The following is a 21233-nucleotide window of genomic DNA, read 5'->3' on the forward strand; positions in this document are numbered from 1 at the left end:
ACCTTTTTTGACTAACGACATACTTTACTGGAAGTCTACGACATTGCGACACACCTCTGTGATTATTATTATTATTATTATTATTATTATTATTATTATTATTATTATTATTATTATTATTATTATTATTGTGTAACCTACAAGTTTTTGAAAAATAGTGACACTAGTACTGAGCACTATCGCTGCCGCTGGAGGTGTTGACTGGGAGTCTGTCTCAGAATTCACTTGAAATAATTATTAAATGCTTCGTGATTTTTAAATCCTAAAATTTCGCGATACTTTCTATGGGACTACATGACACACCAGTGTGTTGCGACACACTGGTTGAGAACCACTGATATAATAGGCTTACCCACTACTTCTTAAAGAATATGTTTAGCATATAACTAAAAAGGTTTCAAAGATTAGACATACTCCAATAGATAGACCTGAACTGAACATAATGATAAGTTAAAGTGTAATCCTCATGTGCAGTTCCCGATTTTTTTTTTTTTTTTTGTAAACCTAAAAACTTATGCTGCACGATAACCTCACTATTAAGATGAAACCGACACAGAAGTGTGCCCTCATCAAGCTTTTCATTATCAACAGTAACAAGATGACAGTACAGTAACTGATATTAGCCCAAAATTATGATTAACTCTTTGAACACTAAATGAGATTAGCTCACAATTATGATCAACCCTTTGAAGAGTAAATGAGATATAGCCCAAAATTATCAACTCTTTGAATAGTAAATTAAATATAACCCAAAATTATGATCAACTCTTTGAATAGTAAATGAGATATAGCCCAAAATTACCATCAACTCTTTGAATAGTAAATTAAATATAGCCCAAAATTATGATCAACTCTGAATAGTAAATTAAATATAGCCCAAAATTATGATCAACTCTTTGAATAGTAAATGAGATATAGTCCAAAATTATCATCAACTCTTTGAATAGTAAATTAAATATAGCCCAAAATTATGATCAACTCTTTGAATAGTAAATGAGATATAGTACAAAATTATCATCAACTCTTTGAATAGTAAATGAGATCTACAGCCCAAAATTATTGTCAACTCTTTTAACAATAAATAAGATATAGCCCAAAATTATAATCAATTCTTTGAATAAATTTATTTATTTAACAATCACCAGATACAGCTCAGAGGCCATTTTAAACTGGATATCTAACAACAACAATAACAATGGAAAGGATTTGGGATGGTATTGGCCAGGGCCTGTTTTAGTAGGTACCATCCCGGTATTTGCCTGGTAGGACTGCGGAAAACCCTCGAAAACCCCAGTCAGGATGGAGGCAGCGGGAATCGAACCCGCGACTTCCCGAATGCGAAGCCAACGCTCTACCACTTGAACTACTTCGTTTGGTAAATGAGACATACCCCAAGATTATGAAGATCTCTTTGAATAAATGAGATATAGCCTAAAATTATCATCAACTCTTTGAACAATAAAGAGAGATAGTCCAAAATTATTATCAACTCTGAACAAAAATGAGATATAGCCAAAATTATTATCAACTCTGAACAACAAATGAAATATAGCCCAAAATTATGATCAACACTTTGAACAGTAAATGAGATATAGCCCAATGTTATGATTAGGGCCCGGAAGTTGAGGAAAAAATCCTTTTTTTTTTATTTTTTTTATGAGTGCCCGAAGACGAGGATCTTCTTGCTTCCGTTGAAAATGCCTCAATTATTTGATCCATAGATAAAATAGCGGCTATTTCTTGTTCCATCTACAAAACAGCCAAAGAGGATGTTCTATCTTGCCCTGGTCCATTGATGATATGATTTCAGCCTTTTTTTGAACATTACGGGATCCTCCGCATGCACATGACGACACCGGTAGTGTCAATGCGACTGGAAGTAAAGCTCTGCTCTACAGAAATATAGATTTGGGAAGTAAAGTATAAACATCGGAAATGGTATTCAGCTTGGATGAAATTTCCACACTTTTAACATAATTTTGCACCACATTTATTTCAGTCTCATTGAACTTTGTTCTAAAACTTTCCACAAAAAGCTTCCAACGAGCTTGACAGTAACTGTGAAATCGTTAAGTCCATTGCTTGCAAACTTGGGCTTTCTCTTCGACTCGTCATGAGCTTTTTAGGAAATGAGCTCCGATGCACCTCCAGGACCCCCTTCTGACGACTATACCGCCCGTAAGATGAAAGCAGTTAGACCTATGGCCCATCAAAACAGGTGACTTGAACAAATTCATGACATTTTCTTTCTCTCTTGTTGTGTGTATGTTAAAGAACTACACTGAAAAATAACTGCAAAGTGTACCAAAGTGTAAGCACGTGAGAATCACGGAAAAGAAATGTCTCGTATTTTTACTCACGAGGCATGTCAAAGTTTAATCGAGTAATTCGCTAAAAATTTTGTTGTGTACAATATGAGAGATGCTCCTGAGCCCTAACAACATTTTATCAAATCTTTTTGTGTAGTCTGAATTCAAAACCATTTCATCATTTTTCAGTATAAGATTATGAATAAACGTTAGGTTGTATTTGAAGTATTCAGGAGATGGTACCTTGATTAAGACATGCATATTCGAGCTCGAGTAAGTATCATTAACCCACTATACAATTCTGCAGTAATGCCCTAGAGTTGATACTATATAGGGTACTTCTGAATCATCGGGCCTGTCCGAGACCTACACCTGGATGATCAAGAGATTCGGTGCCCATGACGTTACTGATGTTCTTCTTAAGAGCCTGCCTTACTAAAATAATAAAAATTTTACCATTTTTCTTTTGCTTGTCTATTCATAAGTGAAAGGAGATAACAAAATGCAACTTACCACAAGCATAGATAATGCTGGTCTAAAACAGAAAATATTAATCTGAAGAATGTTCAGTGTTGTCATCCATAGAAATTACAGTGTTGCCAGAGTAACAATTCCCCAAAAATCTAAGTTAAGGCAGCGACTAGAAGGACGAACTCAACTGCATTTGATTACGTATCATGTTGGTTTGGTTTACTGTGAACGACTTTTTAAATAGCATTATTATTTAATTTTAATAACTATTTTGTTTATTTTGTTTATTTTGTTTATTTCAAACTATTTTGTTTATTTCAAACCAAATACAACTATTATTTAAAAACTAGTTCACAACAAACCAAAACAACATGATACGTAATCAAATGTAGTTGAGTTCGTCCTTCTAGTCGCTGCCTTAACTTAGATTTTAAGGGAATTGTTATTTGGGCAACACTGTAATTTCTGTGGATGGCAACACTAAACATTCTTCAGGTTCATACTTTATTTTGTGGAATAACATTATCTATGATTGTGATAAGTTGCATTTTGTTATCTCCTTTCACTTATGAATAAACAAGCAAAAGAAAAATGGTAAAATTTTTATTATTTTTAGTAAGGCAGGCTCTTAATACATAATTCTATATAACTATCTTCTTTCTTCCTTCAATGCTGTGGTATCTCAGCTGTGGATGTGGTGTGTGAGATCCCTGGTTCGATTCCAACTTGCTTCAAGTTGGTTTTGTGATATATGAACATCGTGTGCATAGACTTTCTCGGGATTCTCCTGTTTTCTTTCATTTTCTTCGTTCCACAATTTCATTCATTCTCATCACCGTAATTTCCTTTAGCTTACATGGCATAAATGTGGGATGTAAAATCGAAAGATTTCATTTGTTTATTTCTTCAAAACTATCAGACAATATTCGTTATCACTATATTATATATATATATATATATATATATATATATATATATATATATATATATATATATATATATATATATATATATATAGTATAATGAATTACACTCCATGGCAAGCAACCGGCTGAAATTAAAGTTGAATGAATAAATTATACGTTGACAAAAGTCCATTGAGTTACTTACCCCATTTTTGGTCCCCCTTGACTGAGGTCAAATACCTGCCGTGGATTGAGAAGCCACTGGAACTTTTGCATTAACTTAAAGCCTTGATTCCCACCGGATTTAGGATTTATAAAAACAATAACAGGCTTCACACTTGCAGTAGGAATTGGTTTTATCACAAACGTTTTTTGGTCCTTTTCAATCTGGAAAATAACAAACAATAAAAAAATAATAAGTTTGTTTTGGTTGCGCTACCAACATAGTTAAAATAAACGGCGTGACAAACATCTTGGCATTTGAAGGAGGCGCTCCAAGTTTTCTTTAAATGCTGCCAGCAAATGAGAAGGCTGCAGTTTTGCCACGTTTATTTTGTACACATTCATCTCCTGCCACCTGATCGCGCTGTAGTTCGTCTGCTTAACTGAGCTACACCCACACACTTTTCTCATTCGGCAACGTCGCGTCAGAGCTTGGATTTTATTCGTTTAGCTCAAATGCCAAGATGTTTATCACAGGCTTTAGTATATAACGTCAAATTCTTTGAGAACTTTTTTTTTTATATGCGGACAACGAAACCGAATTACATATCCTATTTGAATTACCCGTTATCTTACTATTTTCAAACATTCCATACTCGTTACCGATTATCTTGTAAGTTAAAGTGTGAAAAACATCTTACTGTTCTACCAGAGATGGATCCTTAAACACTTCTGTACACTGGCGTCGTTAGCTTTTAAAATACATGACACAGAACACTGAATGGGGCATGCCCCTCCCCTTAATGACATCCATGCTTCTGTACATAGGAATGTGGTGATCATTAGTGTGTTAGTGATAATAATAATTATTATTATAATAAACTTTGCTAGACAGCCACGAGATCATGCGACGTTTCAATTCGTTTGTAAATGTCAATTGATGAAAGAGTTTCCGCCATCTAACGGCGCGATTTGTGACTTCTAGTATCCTTGTTTCGACAGCAGCGGAGAATGGGGTATGGAAAGCTAGAGTTGAGGTCATCATTACCCGTGGAGGTGTTAATGGATTGACTTCATTAACGAACTCAGCCGAAATAAATAAATAATCACTTTAGCTATTTATTTAAAATTCGTTTGAATTCAAGACATTGTGTGGAGTAACGGACGTCTGTACTAATAACATATTTTTTTAAGTTCTACTGCGTGAATCTAATATAAGAATTAGCAAAATTACCACAAAGCTACTACAAGGAGGGGTTCATCTCTGCACTATTAAATACTACCACCCAACAAACAGTATTGCCAACCCAATATAAAGTTACGTTTTTTTTTAATGGAACTATGCCAGATTGTTACATATTTCAAATCCACATGTCAAACAAGCTTAAAATACCACATTTATTACTGAGTGTTACAAGGTAAAGATATTATAGTATCATAAGCATCCAAAGTTTGGAAGCCTCTACCACACACACAGTACAACGGAGATGGACAGAATAATGCACATTGAAAATACCTTAGCGTTGGATACCATAGTCATGGTATGACTTGCTTCGAATGAATAGGAACGAAGTTACAAGGGGTTGAAAAATTAATTTTTTTCGAAAGGTTTTATTTCGAAAACACGCTTAGGTAAGTATCGTATCTAGTTACTTGTATGGTTTGCAATTGGCAGAAAATCATTTTGTCGTTTACAGTACTTCGATATCTCAAACCGTTCCGAAGATATGAAAAGCATTGCTGAAGTTTGCAACACTGCTTACATAATGTAACTGCAAGAACTTGTAATTACAGCTACTAAAAGCTATTGCTGTAAAAGAGAAGGGAAACGCAATCATTTTAAATATTTTCCATTTGTTTCCACATTTGAAGTAGCATTTCCGTGGGCAGATTTTTTTGGGATAATCCCGTCATGGAAGTTGAGTGCATGGTTTCACAAGCAAGAGGACATTTTCTTCCAACAGGGTATAGAAAGATTGGAGCGGCGATGGAGACAATGTATTGCAAGGGCAGGGGACCAAGCTTCAAAATAACTATATTTTCATTAATCTATATTTAGTTTTCTTGGCGAGTTTTAGAGCATACCAAAGGCCCCTCGTATATTCAGAGACAGCAGCCATCGACCAGGTAATAACTACAAAATAATACAGAAAACACGTCCTGAAAAATATTCCAAGACGAGATGACAAATGCAGATGATTTTAGATGTGTTTTCAATACATCCAGAAACAACACATGCGCAACGATGATACAAACTGAATACAAGAAAGTCACGACAAAGTGGCATAAATCATACATCAAGAAATAGGAATGCTACAGAAAATATAAGAAGTAAAGACAGACAAAGGTGATATCAGAAATAGAGGCAATCACAATTTTATTTCTAGGACAGAACAATACTAACCGATAAAGAAGTACATCATAACAGTAACGTTAAGACAAAATAAAGAAGAAATATCTCAGCAGACATCGCAATATCGAACATAACAAAACTGCAAAAAGCGCAGAGAGGGGGAGAGAAAGAAAGAAAGAGAAAATACAAATTACTTCGAAACATTAAAGAACAATGGAAGATCAAAAATGTGAAAATAACACTATAGTAATATTGGGTACCGAAATGGTCCCCAAGACGTTGGAAAATGCAGTTAAAAGTTTGAAAACAAAAACAAAGATAAAAATCACACATATGCAGAACTACAAGAAGCTTCTTGCAAACAGTAGAATGAAATAGTAAAAACAGAAATAGTAATATAGGGCGGTATTCAGAGAATTCGTTAATCGAAGGTTAGTCAGAGACTAGTTAGTATGCATACTAACTCTTTACTAAGGAAGGTGCACTTTTTGGTATTCAGAGTCTACTTTGAGTACAACTAAAATGTTGATTTGGGTATGATAAACTTATAGAACCCCAATGCATCGGTGAGTAAAATAAATTGGCAACTACGGAAAAGTAGATGAGCGCATGCGTAGTCTATAAAAATGAAAACATGAATTACGAAATGTTGTGTCGCACGCTAAACCGTGGGTAAAAGATTAGTCTCTGCTCTGGATTAATTAGTCACGTGCGATTAACTTCGTCCAATACTACGTCCTAATCAGAGACACTGAATACAATTTTGATAACCATCCTTTAGTCAACCTCGTAGTAAGGTGTTAATCAGATGTCAAAACGACTCTGTATAAGGCCCATAGAGTTTACTTGGATGGTCCCACATTACTATATCGTCTGCTCAGATGAGCAGTAAAGGAAAATAGTATCGAATTGTTGTTCGTATATACTTTAGGAAGAATTTTTCATACCTTCTCTATTTAAATATACTATATATAGAAATGAAAGTGGCTATGTTTGTAACTTCATACTTCTTAAACCATCCAACTGATCTCGATCAAATTTTGAGTATAGTCAGTAGAGCTATTCAGCCGATTCGGGCGAACCGGTTGTTAAAATATTTCGAGTTCGCAGAACCGTTTGTTATACCGAGATAAACTTACATACATATGAACATACACACACACACACATACTCAATCACCAAGCCAAAGCGTGGCAGAAAGAAGCCAAACAAAGTATGTGTTTAAACCTGGCAGAACCCATTTTGAGAATTTGAAAATTTAACCATGCAAATCGTTTGTTCACGATTGTTCTCATAAAATTTTCGTTTGTTCAGGATTTATAAACAATTTATATCAAAAACAAAATGGGCGGTGGTAACTTCACGTAGAAGAACCCATTTTCGGCAACCGAAAACAAACCATGCTGATAAGATTTATATTATATATATATATATATATATATATACATATATATATATATATATATATATATATATATATATATATATATATATATATATATATATATATATATATATATTGTATTTCTGTTAGCATAGCAAGTGTGTGCATTGCAAATTTCAACTGGAAGGGAGAGTTTGTAGAATACAATTTTTCACAGCCAAAAACAATTGACCTATTTGAAGAACATTACTTTGCTCTGTACATACGAGAAGATTAATGGAGGGCTAGAAGGACGGTAAATTTTATTTTAAGTGTCTTTATTCTTAGAAACTGTTACAGCTATAGGGTTAAATACGATCTCTCAGAAGAAGGTATAGACTTTTATTCCTTAATCTGAAATGCTCAGATATCAAGAATGAGAACTGGGATCATATGAGTGAAGCAGTAAGGGTTATTTATATTTAAAACTCATATAGGCCCTATATCATTATTAACAATTGTCGATCCATTGCTGGGTGAAGGTCTTTAAATTACATTTTGACAACCATCAATCTTAGATTATTCGTTTCCAGGATATTCGAAGTGCAACATAATTTCGTCACACCATTTGTATGCTGTGTAGGTCGCTACATGTCTCAAGAATCTCTCTCTCTCTCTCTCTCACACACACACACACACGTTATATATATATAATTTATTTATTTATTTGAAGTTCAGGCCTGGAATGGTTTCTATCATTTCACTTTGACGGTGCAACTTAGGGAGGGGGAGGTGGGAAACATAAAAATATATGAAAATAAATCAAACTTAAGAGCTCTTGAACCACGAGACTAATCTCTGTCCAATTTGCAACATAGATGAGGTTCGGGCCTGGGATGGATTTTATCATTTCATTTTGACGGTACAACTTTGTGGAGTGGGAGGCGGAGGTATTTGAAAATGATCGAAAATAACCAATATTAGTATCGAATCTATAGTTTTCGGGGGCGCTAAGATGAACAGTGACACTTCCGATGCCATTTAAATCTAAATTCAGCCCCGCAACTTAGGGAAGGGGTGTGTATATATATATAATGATTGAAAATGGCCGATATTAGTGCCGAATCCATAGTTTTCGAGGTCGCTAATATGAACAGTGTCACTTCCGATGTCGTTTAAATCTAAATTCGACCCGCAACTTGAGGAAGAAGGAGGAGAGATATATAAAAATAACAGAAAGTGACCGATATCAGAGAACGCTTCAGTAATAGTAAACAACGGCGCCGACTTTTCAAAATTTATGTAGGTGGTTATCAATGGCGGGGCGTGTTATATATTTTCAGGGAAATCACGATTTTTTTTTAATTGATTTCCTTTTAGTTAGAATCTTTACAATATAGTTCCATTCTTTATTGTGAAAACTGCCTTTGACTAGGCCAGAGACAAGAAAGGGGGGAGTGTGTTACTTGGTTGCCTTTACACGAACACATTTGAAACAAATTATTATGAAGTTAGAAATTTCAATTCCATCTCAATGTTTTAATTGCTTATTATTTTTTTATAGTGGCAAGTGAAAAATATTAATTTTATTTTGTTTCTATCAACCTAAAAATCTTGTGAGTGCGGCGCACAAACAAGATTATTTGTGTGGGTGCTGGAGCCCAGGAGCACCCACGTAGTCGGAGCGCATGATAGTAAAGAGTGACTAACGGATCATATTATTACTTTTTCTTATTTCAACGCATCGAAGTGCGTACTTGACGCTAGTCTAAATTTAAAAAGAAAAAGAACCAACTCAGTAAATGAACTTTTTGGTGAAAAAACAAGACTAATGACTAGGGTCAATGATTAAAAAGCCGGACACATTGACTTAGAAAGCCGGACTTCATGAATTTGTAAATCTTTTCCTCACATATGAAAATTCAATTCACTAATTGCCTTTAGGCATCTTTGGCTCAAGCAAGCCGGGAAAGCTACATTTACAAATAGCTACATTTAGGTGTTAAAATTCTTCCTTCATTGATATTTCTCTGCTCCGCGACCAGTTTTCAATAGAAGTTTGTTTTGCAAGAATCCTTTAAATATGTCACTGCATGTTCCATTCTCACTTTTTCCCCTCAAAACTGAATAAACTTCAAGTTCGGACCTAACTATGGAAATAAATACTAAATCGATTGCGTTCTTTTGTCCAAGGAGCATTCATTAATGAAAATACACGTTCGCAGTAAGCATTACTACTATGTTTAGAAATAATATATGAACCGATTTTCTTCAAATTCTCAAAACCTTTTTCGCTCGGTATTTTCGCACATTCGAAAAGTTTTAGATATCTTTCTTCAAAAATTGTACAGTTCTTGAAGATATCTGAGGCTGTTACTTCTTGCAACACCTTGCATTCAGAATAATGGAAAGTTCGAGCCATCAGAATACATGAATAATGGAAAGTTTAATATTTATAATGAGACAACTGAAAAGCAAGACAAATGGGCGTCCGGCTCAACTACTAAGCCGGACACGGGACAGGACATCCAAAAGCCAGACTGTCCGGCCAAAACAGCAGGACATCTGGCCATCCTACTAATAACGCAATAACATAACCCACATATTTGCGAAATACACTGAACAATTAGAACAATGAAGAAATAAAACTGTGTTGGTCTCACCTTTTCTTTGCTCTTTTTTCTATTCGATGATTTCTTCTTTGGCGATTTTCGCAAACTGGATTTAAAACTACCTTTTCTTGGCAGTTTAACAATCCAAGAGGGAGGCACTATAATACTACTGTGAATACCTGTAGAGAAAAGAAAATAAACAATTTTAATATGTCGTACTGCACAATCAAATGTTGCACAGTCTAAATAATCACAACATAAAAACTATGAACGTATCAAACATAAACGTGCCTCTGGCAATGATACTCTTAGTTGTACATCAGTACATAATTAGACGTTCCTCATTTTGAGATTTAAATTTGATATATAAGTATATAGTAAACAGATCATCTTCAAGTATAAAAAGACAATATAGGAGAGTGAAAATCGTTTTAAAATAGAAGTGACATGTTTTGTTTGTAACGCGGATGTTTTTAGAAAAGTGAAAACGAAAATCATTTCACAAACAATCCTAGTTTCAACTTTCAGTTCCGCGAAAAGTAGAAATGAAAGTGCAAGGAAACTACTATAAAAACCTTAGACAACTTAGTTAAATCGTTCAAAGATCTATCAACCACACGCCTCCTAGTGACTACTCGCGCTTACTCGAGACGGGATCAGTGACTTCGGAAAAGTGCTGTGCAGATTCTGGTTGTAATGGACACTATAATATTGTAAGTACTCTCACAAGAACTCTGTTGGTAACCTTAGTGAAATCCACATAAGAGAGTCTTAACGTGAAAACGAGAATGTGACCCTTTTAAGAAATCATGATGCTATTATTCATTTTATAGGCACCTTGGTGATGGTTAAATTTATATTCACTTTGTTATGCATAATTGTAATAAATTAGTTTTCTTTATATCATGCCTATGAAACTAAGTTACTAGCTCTATACTACCTACCCTATGGCAATCATTCAATCAATCAATCTTAGTCGATGCCAATCTCAATCAATCATCTTTTTTTTTATTATTTCTTAATAATTTAGCTAAGGAAGTATATGACTAAAAACAAATTATATGGGGAGTGTTCCGAAAGTTCAACTTTTTTTTTTTTTTTTTTTTTTTTTTTTTTTTTTTTTTGTAAGCGAGTCTTTGCTTGTTGAACGTGAAGATAGCATGCTGATATACTATCTTAATGTAAGGTAGCCTTCACACTAGAATCCTGCAAGCCGCACGCGTGAGCTACAGCTGCTAGCTTTACATTGTCTTAAATGTACGTCTTCACACAAGCGCTTCGGTGCAAGTGAGCCGTGACTCTGAGCTGCTGTGAAGATCACTCCGCCAGTAGCTGGCTCAAGCGGGCTGCTGGCGGGGAAGAAAATAACACGCAATCTTATGAGAGCCCTTCACACGTGAGTGTGAACTCAGTTGGAATGGAGAAAATGGTGTACATATATTTGATATTGACAATTTTCTCATTTTGATGTTACTCTGATGAAATGCACACTTTATACTATTATACACTTTGTCAAACGAAGATATAGACACTCTAAAGTAATTGAAAAATTTTCTTTTATCTTCTCTCAGTTTAGGTAACAGACTGTAAAATGAACAGTCTTCCAGTCTTGATCGATTATAGAATGAATCCACATTGTTCTATACTTTTTTTTTTTTTCGCTTGCAATTTATCGCTGCGGCTTCTTCTGGTTCTAACATGGCTTCCATTTTGTTATCACGTTCTTTTGAGCGGCTCAGAAGTATTCAATGCCTTCACACTACAGGCTCACATGAGCGGCTCACAAAATCCTAGTGTGAAGGCAGCCTCAGTAAAGTCAGCACGCATTTGTTTGTTTGCTCGCTATAAAAATCGAACTACATACTCGAGACAAAAGATTGCTATTGGATTTTGTGTCAAGTTATGCAAAAGTGGTCAGGAAACGTTTTAGATTATCAAACAAATGTACGGTAAAAAAAAAAAATTTAATGGGTAGATAAGCCGTATTCAACTAGTGGAAGGCAAACACACGTGCAGAATAAGGTGAGAACTGGGTATCCATCAGCACCAGTGAACGATAAAACATTGTGAAATGCAGAGACATTGTTGAAAGAAAATAGGCATTTATCGATTCGTGAATTGGCAGCTAAACTAAATATTGCTGTAGCAAGATGCCACGAAATTATTAAGGTACACCTGAAAATATTGCGTGTTTATGCAAGATGGGTGCCACGATCGCCGAAGGAAGAACAGAAGCACCGTCCGTTCAATGTTGCCAGACACCTCTTTAAAAAGTCGAACAATATCCTTTATCAATTATTCTGTTCAAAAATTAAGTGACCACTATTCGAACACAATGAAGCGCATTTATAAAATTTAAAGATAAGTAAATAATAATAAAAAAAGACTACAACTTTGAAAACTCATATTGATTTATACATTTATCTTACAGACATGGGTTTGTTGTCATTTTGTAGAAAATATATCAAGTTTTGTCTCACATAGTACACTAGTTCAGGAACAAGACACCGCAAGCGCTAATGGCAGTTGCAGCAAAGATGGCTGTCTTTACTGGTCCCGAGCGTGCTAGCTGTGTGTTTTGGTTTGAAGAATCCAAATCTGCGACAAGTGTGCTACGTAATTTCCGTACGAAGTATGGTAAAAATCCGGAGTATGTTTAGCAGAAGGGGTCCAGAAGTACGTAAAAATATACAAATTTTACAGGAGAAATGGATGATGCAAGTACTTAGACGTATCATAACATAGCCAAATCTAACTTAAACTTTCTAATATTAGTAGAAATAAGTAAAATTATATATAAAGACAAAATCCCTTATATATATATATGTAGGAAAATTATGCTGGACCCCTACACTAATATAATATAAACTAACCTAACCTAAACTTAACTAATGTGAACAGAAATTACCAAAATTGTAAAACTTTTTTTTTTACAAAAAAAAAAAAGCTGGACCCGTTCTGATAAACAGGCCAAAGATCCTTCCAGTAGGCCTACTATTTATTAGTGACGTAAGTGTTTTATTGAAACTGAGTGTTCGGTAAGACATAACAAATCTTCAAGTCGTCTCCGTACATCTGAAGACGTAGAGCAAGTGAGACTTCAGATAGGATATGCCGCGTCACCAATGCAAGCCACATTGAACCTCTTTAGGTATAAGGTAAAACAACTTGATGGGTAATTGTTTAGAAATGGGGAGGGAGGAAATTAGTGAAAAACAGGATGATTTACAGGAGAAATTAGTTGGTAGTGCTGAGAAAATATCGCACACAATTTTTTAAAGGCAATAGGTGATGGCATGTGGAAGTGATTGCTCATTTTATGTCGAGAGCAGAACTCAACGAACCCCTGCGGGCCTTCTAACCCGTTCCTACTACTACTACTTATACTATGGATCCGTATAGCAACACTGCACGGCTTAATTTCACGTGTGAAACCATAAAACGACCGAATCGGAATTGAATATCGCAAAAACTAAGTGAAAAAGCTGCTCCCTCCCCATTGCTAAACAATAGCCACTTGATGTATTTTGTTACAAAATGACACCGAAACCATGTCTGTACGCTAAATAAATAAATCAATATATTTTCAGAGTTGTTCTTTTTAATATACCGTAAGGTAAACGCGCCTGAATTCGACAGGCACCCGAATTCGACATACCTGTGCTTAAATGTTCTGAAATAAGCGTAAGATCCTTATGCCTGCGATCGTGAATAGAAGTGGCAACATTATGGGAGTGTATTTTCTCGTGTCAAAAGTGCGGTTACAGTAGATGAGTCATGCGCATGGAGAAAAGAAGTACATTGTTGTGTGTGTGATAACTCTTCGAGAAAAAACACATAATCTTAAGAAAATCATAAGACGGCAGGTTATTTTCGTAAGACTTTTATTAAAGTTAGGTTTGCTTCAAGCAAATAGTGGTACTTTAATGTTGTAAAGGAGTTTCAATCAGTGCGTTTTGTTTTCTTCTGTGAGGACAAAGGTTGTGATGTAACATGAACGGGGGGTTGTCGAAAACACGAGCCTTTATTTGTAACGTGAACCGGATTTCGACAAGGTTGTCGAATTCATACTTAGTAGTGCAAATATAATTTTAATTGAATATCTAAACGTACAAGTATGTTCAAAGTCTTTCATAAAGCTATTTGTTGCATAATTCTCCGATAGTTGTAACCTCAGTTCGATATGGAATGTCGAAATCAGGTTCCTGCATGTCGAATTGAGGATCAACGAAGTAATTACTCAGTTCAGAAAATTTAAGTTGTGTTCTTTTGCCCGTCTGATAATTTCTGCATAATAATAAAACAATATTTGAAGCTGAGAAGAGATTACTACCACTAATAATGCCGACTTAATGTTTTACATGGATATAATTGGAGGTGTCGAATTCAGAGGTGTCGCATTGGAGGTGTCGCAACTGTCGAAACCAGGTGAAGTGTGTCGAATTCGGGTTCCATTGGCGAGTTCCAGTTTCATAAAAAAAATTAACATTAGCATTTGAGCCTTGAAGTGACTTTTAGTATTAGTAGAGACTGTACATTTCAAGGAAAAAAAATGGGCCAACACCGACCAATATTATGGCCACAATAGGCAATTGATTTTGAAAAAGGTCCTTAACCTGTCGAAATCCGGCGCGTTTACCTTATGTATTAAAGTAGTATTTGCGTCACCCTATTTTATCCTATATTGCGCAGTGTTAATCCAAATTAACAAACCATGTTGAGCGTGATACTTTGAATGTCATACCATAGATGGTGCCACTCCTGTTTTAGATAGTTTTCTTTATGCCGTACCATCTGTTATGAACACTCACAATTACGTCCGTTGCGGAAGTAGAGATTTTCCAGCAGTTTCTGTTGCAAGCGGGCATACAACGTGCATGGATGCATTGCTTTGTTTATTTTTGAAGCAAGAGTAGTCGAAAACAAGGAAATTTTTCCTCGAAAAAATATTTTTCTAGAAGGTAAGTGTCTCTTTTTTATGTTAAGTGCTTGCAACTTATACTAATTTTATTTTGTATTTTATCGTCCGAAATGTGTTTGTATATTCTGATTAACATTGAACAACTACGAACCTCTAATGGAAAGTTTGAAATGTTTGTTTCTTCCCTTCTTTTCTTTGAATTTTGTTATTTTAGATCTGAAAATTCATTGTCGGCTCATGGAAAGCATTGTTGCATGCAGTATATGCTTCCAATGTTGCCAACTCATGAATGAAAATAATCCGAAGTTGAACAAAAAAATACTCAACGTAACAACGTCATTTTCGACGTCTTCTTCTATTGATTTCGATTTTTTTAACCTCTCTCTCTTTCCTTTCTGTTACTCTTTTCTATTATTTACTGATTTATTGCTCGATAAAGATTCTTGAAGACTGTGAAAACTTTATATTACTTTTACAGATGAGCAAGAATATATTTTCTAAAAAACGGCTCGCTCAGCCATACATACCGCCAGACGACAATGAGGATGAGCAATTTCAGGTAAGCGATGATGATTTAGAAGGAGTTCTAGGTTCAGATAACGAAGAATGGCGTCCTGAATCTGAAACTTCAAAAGGATCTGAAGATATGTTCAAAACTAATGTACTCGAGTATTTTGCTTTGATTTCATTGAAATCGATACTTTCAGATTAGTAAATTGATCGAATCGTTTGCATTTTTTTACAGATGAAACAGTAAATGCCAATTCAAGTCATTCTACAGCTGCTGCCAGTCGTGAGCCCCAATGGAATAGGGGCTAATTCCATTTGTGACTTACACGACAACAGACGGCAGTAAATATTATGCATTACAAAAATTATAAGATATATTCATGGGCAAGTTTTAGGTTATAAATAAGGGGCAGTAAGTCCTTCATTCATTTTTATTTGCAGCATTTAAATACGTAAACAAAATGGCTGAAACAAGTCTCTAAATATATACGTGACTTACACGACAGTAGGAGACATCGTGTTTTGAATAATGGTTAACTATATGAAAATTCTGTTCTTCTATTGCTGCAAGAAAACTAAAACTTTTCACATAAATTAAGTAGATACCAAGCTATAAGACCAAAAGAAAATTATTACATTTTCTGTATTTATTTTAAAATATATGCTACAAATATAACGTGACGTACACGACATAAATTTGTGACTTACACGACAAGTCTAACATCATGTTTTCGTTTAATTACACTTTCAAAATCTATTGGCGGATAGAGTGGCACTAATGATTTAGAGAGATAAAAGGAAGTTAACAGACAAAACAAGAAGTTAACAGTTCTTTTATTCGAGCAAAATTTGTCAAATTATAATTTATGTCTGTGATCGACGTCTGTTAATGCAACATAGGCCTAATCTTTCTGTTGCAGCCAATAAAATTCTTTATCTTGATGGTAATGGCGAAGAAATGTTACATACAGTTGTTCTGATTCTTTTCTCCACATCTAACAAATATTTAATAATTCTTCTTCCGGCGAAGGGTACCAATACCCTGTCTCCAGTAGAGTATTTTCATCACTTCGTCGCTGCTTTTATTCCCTTCACATGCGCCAGTGAACTGTTCTGGAATGAAATCAAACTTCCTTCGTGGTGAGAAGTATCTTAGATGAGAGTACATTCAATAGTATATGCTGAAACACTATGAAAGTAGTGCTAGTTTCGTAATTTTGGAATATTACATATTTCTTTCTTATGAAGTTTCCATTGGAGCATCAACTCAAAATTTTGAAGTAATGCTCTTTGCTACAGTATATTACATTAATGTTCGGACAGAACTTGCGTGCTCTCTCAATAAATTATAAAGCAGCTTGAGGATCAATTTGTCTTTGAGAGTCTTTTCCATAGTTCGTAACCGAAAAATGCCAAGACATTTCAACTTTCTGCAATGTTATTGAACAAAGTGTATAATGTTGTGCACCATCATCCGACTGATAATTCACATTGTTGATCGGAAAACCCGGATGACGCCCCTCAAAATCATAAGTGTAGACTTGAAATAAGCAAATGGAAACATATCTTGATGCATACAATCAGATATAATTACGCACGAATCATGTTTTGTGGTTTCCTTTTCTTCAGGAAAATATATTATTGCAGTTTACATAGCACAACCGTGCGATATCCAGTGAGCGGTTTGTATCTCTTCTTGGTACATAAAACAGTAATTTCCACTAAAATCCATTTGATGCAATATCATTCTTTTCAACTTCTCTATCTATTTCCGCTTCCATTCAGCTTCTGAACTAGGCATATCTGAAAATGCAATAGAAAAGTCAAGTGTTACATATTTGACATGTCCTAATTTCATAATCTTAAAGTAAACTTTGTTGTGACTTACATATTTTCGTTTGAGTAAGCATGTTTTCTACCAAGGAAGCGTGACAGAGTAGTAGCTTGCTAGATTTGGCTCGGTAGGTTGCGGGTTTAGAACATATAGCTGGCAAATCCTGACTGAGGTGTTCCTCATTCACACCAGGCAAATGCCGAGATGATATACTTTCAATAGATCTGAACGAATCCTTTCCCACATGCCCACCTCCGTCCTATACCGGCCTGAGCTTTAGATGCCTAAAGGCAATAAATACCAATTTACAAGCATGTTTCCAAAACAACGAAAGAGTACGAGAAAACCAATAATGGTATTAAAAGTAGCTGGGCTAGAAACTTCGGAATCACATATGCCGCCATTGTTCCAGAGACAGTAGATACTTCCTGTCACGTTTTTAAAACTTCTTTCTAGATCACACTGATTAATATTGTTAACTTTTCATTCATTTGTTACATTTATAGTCCAGTCAAGTACATTTTACACCCATACTTCATAATATTGTTTTTATCCTCCTTATCTTTCATTCTCTTACATTAAACATGGCACTTAATACATTAATTGAGTTATCAATTCACTATTTATATGTTTTACTGCAGTTAGCTACTATTGGCAATGCGGTAACATTGCAACAAAATGTGACTTACACGACAGGGAAAGAAATGTGACTTACACGACATATTATATTTTGTATTTAAAAGAGTTACACGTATTATTTCAGGACTTTCTGCACGGCCTTTGATTACCGTCTGTCCAAATGAAGAAAATTTAGAATAACAGCTTCTTTTGTTTAATTATGTATATAAATACATAAACTTATTTATGTTTTCTTGTGACTTACACGACAGCCTACTTGAATAAATCAATTATTATAATTTTCATGCTATTATTAAATTATGTGCAAAACAATGTCACCGATGTAAACACAAACATTACCTTAATAAATATCATACGCGATCTTCACTTACCTACAGAAATTAGCAGGAAAAAACTTTATGTTAAAATCCAAACATAGGTACGATATTCTGCGACATGAAAGTGGACATATTTTACCTCCTGCAGAGCCATCTACAAATCAATGTTGGTATCATCTTGTTTATGTATGAAAAATTCAGCATTCTTAAAAAATAATTTTAATACTTATGTAGGCCAAGGTGAAACTTCAAATTTTTCTTTCCTAGGGTCACTTACCGCGGAATTGACCTAGGATAACAAGAAATGATCCACCTCTTCAGGCACCACAATAGAAATTGCATTTGTCTTCTCCAAATGAAGTAAAATCTCCAATTGAATATTTTCGAATGTTTTTAGTGTTGATATTCTGGAGTTAATCGTACCTGAAAGCAATTTATATTCTAACCAGAAGGACCCCAATAAACCTTTGGAACTAACAAACTTAGAATTAGAAATATTTATAGGAACCGTAATGGGGTTCATGTCCATTATTCGTATACCAAGAAGAAGATTGTATTGGAGTTCTTCCTGTAGAATTCGCCAAGTTGCTGATAACATGTCTTACGGCATTGAGTTTCACTCCAAAAAAAGTTTCCTGTATCCATACACAATATGTGTGACTTCAATGTAACCATGAAAGATAGCGAGTAACCATGTTAGCAAGTTCAGAATAATGTACCGTGTTTCAGCATACCTTAAAGTACGTATTGTTTACTAAAGCGTTATGAACATCTGCAGAATACTATATGTGTTAAAAAGTTTGTAATGTCTAGAAGAAATTTTGTATTGTATATGAATGAAAAATTAAACAAATAAGGTTCATAATTGCGCAATGTTAATTCAAATACACAATCCTCCTGACGTCATATTTTAAATATGTGAGTCAAAATTTTTTATTAATTTGTTTTAGATACGCGAATGAAGTAAGAAAAACACCTAAATATTTTTTTCTCGAAAACATTAATAAATTGCGCAATATAGGGTTAACTCTTTGCGCCCCCGGACTCTGGTGCCTGGGCGCCCAGGACAATAACCTAGGGGTACCTAGGACCACCCCGTCTACATTTTGGCAGGGGTACCTTCGCTCACCCCCTAATTTTAGCAATTTTTTAACCATAAAGGGAACGAGATGGACCGCCCAAATTTATGGTGGCATATAATTATTAAGATCGTATACTTACCGAATGTATAGATACCGAATGTCTAAATTAGACAATTTCCAAAATTTAAGGGTAGGCCATGTACTCCTGCCAAAAATTAGGGGGTGAGCCAAGGTACCCTTGCCAAAATGTAGAGGGATTGTTCCTAGGTACCCATAGATCATTGACCCGGGCGCCCGAATCCGGGGGCGCAGAAATTAGAAAGGGTGACGCAAATACTACTATTACATTAATACATATAGATAGTTTAAACCAGGGGCGGCTTTAGGATTTTAATTTTGGGTGGGCCGCTCCCTCGATTATGGACACACACACATATTTGATTGATTAATTATGTACGAAATTGCACGATTTACAGTAATGGTTGATACTATTTGCTAAATAATTATATACTATTAATAAAAATAGTAGAAAATATATTTACTCTTTATTGTATCTTTTAACGTTCATATATTTTTCAAAAGTTTTGGTAGGCTAGGCACGTGCTAAAGCCGCCACTGGTTTAAACGTTGTTATATCCTGCCTGGGCCTCCCGTGGCACGGAAGAATTCAGATAACTTCTAGATAAAACTAAGAAAAAATAAGTGTACACATTTTGTACATATATTTACAAATCGTATCAGAAATTTTCGGGACGAGACGAGAAAACCTTTTAGAGAATCCAAATGAGACGAGACTTCTACAAGACTTTTCAGACAAAAAAAAACTTATTCCTCGTCTCGTTTCGTGGATGACACTAATCCCTGGTAAAGAAATAAAATCTTGCATAAAAAAATATACATGAAATACAGTATTAATCAAATTATTGTAGTTCGGATATCTTGTAAATCTTAAAACTTGTAAGACAATATTCCACGATCCCTTGTATCTAATTGTGTTAGCTTAAACACAAATATTGAGGCATCGTAAAATTAAATTACTCACTCAATAAATCTTAATCGTTGGCCTTCACTATATTTTAATTGCCAGCAAAATTACTGCTTTACGATTAGACCGAGCAACATGCCACAAATATTCCCTCTCCCTCATTTATTGTTCTTTCTTTCGTCTTCAAGCATGATTTTTTTTTTTCGAACAAAATGACGTCAAGACAAGAAACACGAGAAGTCGTTAAGTGGTTGGCTACTAAGTTGTTTGCTAATCTTTAGCACACGCGCTCATTTTACCGTTTTTCCATGTTTTAGCCTCAAATATGTTTATCACAAAATGAGCTAATACACTAGGATAGATAACTACTACCACAATACGCAGACTGCTCAACCACATCACAGACCAATCAGCTTCAACTGATAATGTATGCAGAGACTCGCTTCACGTAAACACTAGATTATTAGGGTTTTACGATCTCTTCCACAAACTCATATTGTGTATACGTTATACACTACATATATTTATATATACATACATACATACATACAAGTATTTACGGTTTTACGCAACAGTCTAACTTCTATATATTTTTCTACCAATGTTTATTCCCATTTTATTGCGAACACAAGAGGCACACTAATTAGTCAGTCTAAACATAAATAACTAGACACGACCCGCCATCTGTGATAATAAAACATGACGTAAAAACAGTGTGTAACTGAATTTGCATTCTTTTAAATATACGAAACAACAATGTATATATCCAA

The 21233-nt window shown here is 34.8% G+C and overlaps 1 protein-coding gene across 1 annotated transcript in view; it reads right to left on the reverse strand.

Annotated features, from left to right (window-relative positions):
- The window catches only part of rdgA (retinal degeneration A), a gene marked incomplete in the record, with an annotated part of 666123 nt that overhangs the window by 124354 nt on the left and 520536 nt on the right, over positions 1 to 21233 (reverse strand). The window contains 2 exon segments of the mRNA XM_081737830.1: positions 3891 to 4072; positions 10227 to 10354. Coding sequence (XP_081593956.1) covers positions 3891 to 4072; positions 10227 to 10354 — 310 coding nt within the window.

Source organism: Thermobia domestica, chromosome 14, assembly GCF_964235325.1.
Source record: "Thermobia domestica chromosome 14, izTheDome1.hap1.1, whole genome shotgun sequence".
Taxonomy (NCBI): Eukaryota; Metazoa; Arthropoda; class Insecta; order Zygentoma; family Lepismatidae; genus Thermobia; species Thermobia domestica.